This window comes from Ochotona princeps, chromosome 13 (genome assembly GCF_030435755.1).
Source record: "Ochotona princeps isolate mOchPri1 chromosome 13, mOchPri1.hap1, whole genome shotgun sequence".
Classification (NCBI taxonomy): Eukaryota; Metazoa; Chordata; class Mammalia; order Lagomorpha; family Ochotonidae; genus Ochotona; species Ochotona princeps.
Window position 1 is genome coordinate 16336924 of NC_080844.1, and position 7230 is coordinate 16344153.

Genomic DNA, 7230 nt, shown 5'->3' on the forward strand with positions numbered 1-7230 from the left:
TTCCGATCAGCCTCCAGTAGCAGATGCTGGCATCACAAGCTGTGGCTCCGCTCAGTGTACCACAACATAATAATCTTTTTTTAAAGATTTATTTATTTTTATTACAAAGATATACAGAGAGGAGAGACAGAGAGGAAGTTCTTCCATCCGAATGTTCACTCCCCAAGTGACCGCAATGGCAGGTGCTGCGACAATCCAAAGCCGGGAACCAGGAACCTCTTCCGGGTCTCCCACGCGGGTGCAGGGTCCCAGTGCTCTGAGCCATCCTGGACTGCTTTCCCAGGCCACAAGCAGGGAGTTGGATGGGAAGTGGAGCTGCCGGGATTAGAACCAGCATATGGGATCCCGGCGCGTTCAAGGCGGAGAAGACGCAGATCTCCAAAAACTTCATCTTCAAGTCTTCCATCAGAAGGCTCCAGCTTGTCTGGAAGCCTCGCCTGGGCCTCATCCCTGCCTCCAGGAGATCTAGAGGATGGGCTCAGTTTGCAGTAGGGAGATCCGTGGACTACTGCGGAAGCCAACAGAGCCTCACATTCCAGGCTCCCTCCTGCTGTGGTGGGGGTGGGGGGAGTCCTCCGCTATTTGGTGTTCTCTGGGAGAACAGCCAAGTAAAGATTTAAACAATATGTGTCTAACCTGTGCGTGTTCCCTGCTGCTGGACACGGTGGTGCTACTTGCCTGGGACTCGCAGTGGTAACTCCCGCTTCCAAGCCGGGTTTTCATGCTGACCCAGGGTCTCCTCAGAGCTCCCGAATCCTGCCTTCCAGTGCTCTTTCCGGACCCCAGTTTGAGGGGCAGGGAAACGCAGAGCCTAGACGCTTGCGGGATGTGGCATTGAGGGCGTTGGGAGAGTTTGAGAGAAGGAGGTACAAGTGAGTGTGATGAGAGTTCGCTCCTGGAACATGCAGGGAAGCAGCCAGGCATCCCCCCTGAGGCACTCTGGGGAGTTTGGGGAAGCGCAGATCAGAACCAAGTAGGTGCTTTATTGATCCAACCTCTACATACACAAAGGCCAGGCTTTTCAACCAGATCTGAGTAGGCTTTGGGATATCAAACCTAGCAACCTCTTCAATTCCCCTCCCTAACGGAAGCCTCTGCCAAGGTTGCCACTTTGCTGCTCCGCCTCCCGGGTCTGCTGCCGTCCGAAACATCCGTCCTCCCGCATCGCCCCTCCCCGCTGGCTCCTGGGGGGGGGGGGGCAGTCGGTCTGCAGGGCACTGGGTCCGGAGCTTGCAGCAAGCGCGCAGGAAGGCTCCTCTCCTGGGAGGTAGGAGCGCACTAAGTTTCCTGTCCATCGCGTGAGATCTGTGCGCAGAGCGACTCGGGACAAGTCTTTGGTCAGAAGCCCGCGCGATTTCTTCCTCCAAAAAAGTGTTCTTGCTTCCGCAGCCGACCAGATCTCCGTGGGGGACGCAGACAGCAAAGAACTGAACTAGGTAATACGCGAGGTAAGTCACTTCACCCTTTTCTTAGGTAGAGAAAAGAGAAAGAGAAAAAAGTAAAAAATGCACTCGTGCTTGTGTTTTTAGTAACACATCATACATGCTTGTGAAAACCAAACGCTGATGGCAAGGGCACGCTTTCTGGTGGTGATACTAACTTTACTCAGTTGGGAAGCTGGAACTGAGTTGTCAAAATTCATAGCAACTCTAGAAGTTACTGCATTTTGTTCACTTGGGGACTGGATTTAAAAGGAGAGAGAGGAGAGAAAAGAGAGATGAAAGCGTGGGTGCACATGATAGGTTGTTACGAAGTGACAGCTTACTAGGTGCAACTGTACAGGATCAAGTTTTTGCAGCTGAGTTCTACTGCATGCTGTTTTATTCCAGAAAAGGCAGCTGACATCACTCGAGGCGGGGCTGCAAGTCCCGAGAAAAGCAGAGCGGGACGGAATCAGGAGCAGCTGCCCAGGGACAACCTCACCATGAGCAGCCACAACAGTTCGGAGCTCCAGGTCGCCTGTAGCCCCGGGCAGCTCTTCTTGCAGCCGCTCTGGGACCGCGTGAGGATGTGGGAAGCCACGTTGCATTCGCCCTTCTTCCCCGTCATCTTCTCCATCTCCACCTACGTGAGCTTCTGCCTGCCCTTCGTGGTGCTGGATGTCCTGTGCCCCTGGGTGCCGGCTCTGCGGCGCTACAAGATCCACCCAGACTTCTTACCATCCCCAAGGCAGCTGCTGCCCTGCCTAGGACAGACGCTCTTCCAGCACCTGCTGTTCGTGTTCCCCGTGTCGCTGCTGCACTGGGCCCGCAGCCCAACCCACCTGCCTCCTGAAGCTCCTGAGCTGCTCCAGCTGGTGCGCCACGTCCTGCTGTGCCTACTACTCTTCGACACTGAGTTCTTCGCGTGGCACGTGTTGCACCACAGGGTGCCCTGGTTGTACCGCACTTTCCACAAGGTGCACCACCTCAATTCATCACCTTTCGCGCTGGCCACGCAGTATATGAGCATCTGGGAGCTGTTTTCCCTGGGCTTCTTCGACGTAGCGAATGTCACGCTGCTAGGGTGCCACCCGCTCACGGTCCTGGTCTTCCATGTAGTCAACATCTGGCTGTCCGTGGAAGACCACTCGGGTTATGACTTTCCCTGGTCCACCCACAGACTGGTGCCTTTTGGATGGTTCGGTGGCGTGACACATCACGACCTGCACCACTCCCAGTTTAACTGCAACTTTGCTCCCTACTTCACTCACTGGGACAAACTCCTGGGGACCCTGCGGCCTGTACCCCTCCAGGCAAAGTGTCCTGGCCACAGCGGGTGCCCCAAAGACACTGGAAAACTGGATATTCCACACTTGGATGATAAGAAACACATCTGAGCTGTTTTGTGTGCGTTTATTTTTGTTTTTGAAAACAAGTTAACTTATTTACTGTTGATAACTGTTAAAATTCAATTTTCATTTTGTGCTGACAAAGTAATTTATATACTGTTTATATAGTAATACAATTATTTCATTGCTGTCAAATTCTATTTTACTTCAGTAGCCTGGATTCCTGGATATAAAGTGGACACCGACCCCTGGCCTGTTCTAGCCACCTCTAAGAGGATTTATCAGTAGTATGAAGAATTTCCTGCGTTGAAAGTGGACTAGAACTTGGCTGAGTGTATTGTTATGAAGGATCTGACTTCTGACTTGATATATAATCCTGACTGTTCTTACTGGACAATGACCAAGATGATAGAACTTTTTCTATTTTTTCATGGGATTGTATATTTATGTTGAAAGAAATGTGATTTGTGCTTTTAAAATGAAAGAGAAAAAAGGAATATGAACTAAACTGTCTCTGGTTCCTGATCTACTGGCGTTTTGATGAAACTAAAACGGAGGGGAAGCTGCGAAGGGCAGATGTTTTTCAGAGTCTTCCTCAACTCTGCTAGGAACAGACAAGAGTCCAGGGGTGGGCTGTTTTGCTTTGTGCGGGGTTGGTTGTAGGAAGGCAGGCAGGAGAGCCTGTTTGTTTAGTCTAGAGATTTTTCAAAGGGGAAAAACTCGATTACTCCAATTACTCTTAGTGTTTTATTGCTGATTTCTGTTTCGTGAGGCAATGAGACAAAAACAGGGCACCTACTTAATTATTTGGAGTGGGGTGTGTGATGGGGGTATGGGGTTTTTTGCCCTAGAAATAGAGGATGAGTGCCTTGCTTTGTAAAGTTGGAAAGTCAAGTATTTGCATGAAGTAGCTGATGAGTACCGGAAAGGATTTGTGCAAGTCCACTTTTTCGTGAAACCGTCTTCAGCTAGTGTTATTAAAATCTGGAGTTTATATATGTATATATTATATATAATATAATATATATTATTTGAAAAACACATGCAAAATGCACAGCCATTTCTTAGAAAGGATGCAAAGGAATTTGGCCCTGGCCCTCGGGTTTCTCATCTGTAAAAGCAGACGGTGTACCAGATGTCCTTGTAGATTACTTGTGACCATGAGTGTCCCACATACCCGTCACTCTTCAGGTACCCTGTCTGGCTGCTGCCCAATTGTTACAATCACTCTGGAATGTAGTTCATATCATGCAAAGCTAAAAAGCAAGATACTTTACACAGAAAACCATACAGACAGCAACTCTGTGCTTCTAGGTTCATTTTAAATGAACTATGCTACTCTCCATTGGAAGGTGAAAAATCCATTAGCAAATCTGGTCTCCATAGTCTTTCTGCTTCTGAGGTTTGGACTTAGGCCTTTCCAGTGGCGGGCAGGATGCAGCCAGAATGTGTGGCTGCTGGCGAGATTTTTTCCTGTTCCCTCTAACATGCGGTTTTTCCTCTGCTTCTAGCCTGAAATTGCTTCCTCCTCTTACCACAGCCAAGTTGGCCCTTAAAGAGGACTTCAGCTCAGAAAAGTGAATTGCACAGAACGGAAAAGATGCTAGGGAAAAAAATTCCTGTACTGGGGGTGGCATAAGAGGATACTCCAAAGTATCTTGAAAAATGGAATTAAAGGATGAATTTCTTATGCAAAAAGTGATTTGAAGTTTCAAAATTCCATTTATTCCACTCCCCGTAAACTTTTTAAAAAAAGCTTTATTTATTTTTATTGGAAAGGCAGATACACAAAGGGAAGGAGAGAGAGAGAGGAAGATCTTCCCTCTGCTGATTCACTCCCGGAGTAGTCACAACAGCTGGAGATGAGCCAATCCGAAGCCAGGAGCCAGGAGCTTTTTCCGGGTGTCCACGTGGGTGCAGGGTCCCAAGGTTTTGGGCCATCCTCTACTGCTTTCCCATCCTCGACAGCTTTCCCAGGCCACAGGTAGGAAACTGGGTGGGAAGCGGGACTGCTGGGATTAGAATCTGCACCCTTATGGGATCCTAGCAGTGTGTCAGCATGTGGAAGGTGGGGCCTTTAGCAACTAGGCTACTGTGCATGACCCTCCTCATAAGCTTTTTGAAGTCTTCTTCTGTTACTGTCATGAAGAACATGGCTATGGGAGAAAAGAGAAGAAGCAGAAGCAAGCAGCAATGGAACACGCAGTGCTGTCTTTAGTTTTTGCGAGCGACTCCAAGCAATCAGAACCCCTGTGTAAATCTTGGATAATAAAAATTTATCACAGCTTTCCTTCAGAGAATTTTGGATATCCATCATGTTGCCCAACCATATAAGGGAATTTTGGGTTTGGGAAAGTTTTATGTGTGGTAAGTGTTTAGTCTTAGGAACACTTATTCAGGGCAGATGTTGCGACCCACTGGGCTAAACAGCTGCTAGGGACATCGGCATTCCATTTTGGAGTGCTGGTTCAAGTTCCCCTAACTCTGTGCTTCCAGTCCAGCTTCCTGGTAATACTTCCTGGGAGGCAGCTGGTGACAGTTTAAGTACTTGGGACCATGTCACCCATGTGGGAGACCGGGGTGGAGTTTCTGACTTGTGGCTTCAGCCTGGCCCAGCTCCTGCTGTTGTGGGCATCTGACGGATGAATCAGTGGATGAAAGGTCTCTCCTTTTCTCTGTATCACTCTCTTTCAAATACATAAATAAATATATCTTTTAAATGATCCACTTTCTCAGATGTCCTGCAATTCCTTATGCCTGGGGTAGGGGGAATGGAGGAGCAGAGAGCTTGAGCAATTTTTCATATCATTTAAGAACCTAATAAAGAACCTAAGTAGCTAATAAATTAGGACGGTTTTTGAAGAATTACATTATTGTAATAATATAGGGGAAGTCAGTGAGGGAGGGGACTTAGGGAGAGTGGAGGGGAAATCCCAGAGCCTACGAAATGGTATCATAACATGAATTAATTAATTAATTTAAAAAGAGGCCACTTCCATTTATAGTCATGTAAAAAGAAAAAAAAATAAACTAACTAGCTCCTACTGAAATAGCTCCTACTGACAGAAACTTTTTGTTCATGTTTTCACTCACTCTTGGCAACAAATCTAAGGGATATAGAATAATAGTAATAATAAATGCAATTATTATCATAAGTATCATTATTATTAGTAGTAGTATCTTCCTCCACCTTTTCTGTTATGGATGGAAGATTGGTGTTGCACAGGTGATGTTCCTTATCAAGTGATAATGTAGTAGTCCGCAACCTGGGTCTCATAGCATATGCTACACCTCTCTCATGATAGTGCTTGAGATAATTTTCACAATGCCTGCAATACAAATAGCCTCACTTTACTGTTCCTGCTTGGCCAACTGTCTCGAACACACAGGGTATCCTGGCCCACTAGGAATCCTTTGATTTTGATGTCCCTAGGGCCAAGGCTCTCTGGGGTGGGCACCTAGGGCAGTGTAAACAGGACCTAGGAAGGTGAGAGGCAGATGGAACACAGCAGTTCCTGCCTCCCTCATTGCCATTGTCTAAGAGCCACAGCTGGATGACCTGGCTGGACACCTTGGTTCTGGGAGGCCCTAGCTGGCTGGCCTTGGACATGCTGTTTCACTTCTCTGGACACTATTTGCTCACCCACAAAGTGGGAGGGATCTCAGCAGCTCTCTAGCTGAGCAGTTAGGAGGGAACTGTGGGTCATGGCGTGGCTGCATGGGCTGGAGTGCAGAGGGCTTCAGTCCCGTGTGCTAGGGACTTGTGCTGTGTGACATGAAGACCAGCTGTCGGTGCCCTCTTACAGGGAACCACAAAAAGTCATGTTTCTGATGCTTCCTTTAGTGGCTGCTGGCCTCATCATCCTTTTAAGACAAATGTTGTGGAAAGATGCAAGAGTTTGTCTCCTTTCACTTCCTTGCCTCTGAGTCATTCCACCCCACCTCCTCCTGAATCTTCTTCTCTGGGTTCCCCACTCTCTGTCTTCCTCATGATCACATCCAGGAACCTTTTCCTACTGGCTTCCCATCTCTCCTCTCTCTCCTTCTTTGGTGTTTGTTTTGGTTAACCACCTCATGTTGGAACATGGTTCTTGTTGATTTTAGTGAGGTTTTCTTTTCCTTTCTAATTTTCCCAGCTGTTTCTCTAACAGCTCCTCTTTCACCACAACAGGAAGGCAAGCCTCACAGTGCTACTCCTATTAATTAAAAAATAGATCACATGCATAATCAATGACCTACCTGCCATCTCCTAGCACACTCTGTAAATCCCCTATTGCATTGCATTCTTGTATACATACACACACAGTTATAATCCAATCAACACTAATCCGATCAAATATAATCTGATCAGATATGATCCGCTCAGCTATATAAGTGCCAACACAACATTAAATGTGCATGTGCATTTATTTATACACTGTGTATGTACAGATACTATCCATGTAAGCACATAACACATA

At 47.3% G+C, this 7230-nt stretch overlaps 1 protein-coding gene across 1 annotated transcript; it reads left to right on the forward strand.

Annotated features, from left to right (window-relative positions):
• The first annotated feature begins 1381 nt into the window (after nucleotides 1–1381).
• Nucleotides 1382–3413, forward strand: CH25H (cholesterol 25-hydroxylase). The gene is made up of 2 exons (XM_004583566.2): nucleotides 1382–1448; nucleotides 1830–3413. The coding sequence occupies exon 2, from the start codon at nucleotides 1925–1927 to the stop codon at nucleotides 2816–2818; it is 894 nt and encodes a 297-aa protein (XP_004583623.1). The 5' UTR covers nucleotides 1382–1448; nucleotides 1830–1924; the 3' UTR covers nucleotides 2819–3413.
• The last annotated feature ends 3817 nt before the right edge of the window (nucleotides 3414–7230 follow it).

Excerpts from the sequence above, each read along its gene's own strand:
- CH25H (XM_004583566.2), top strand. The coding sequence starts at position 1,925 with ATGAGCAGCCACAACAGTTCGGAGCTCCAGGTCGCCTGTAGCCCCGGG.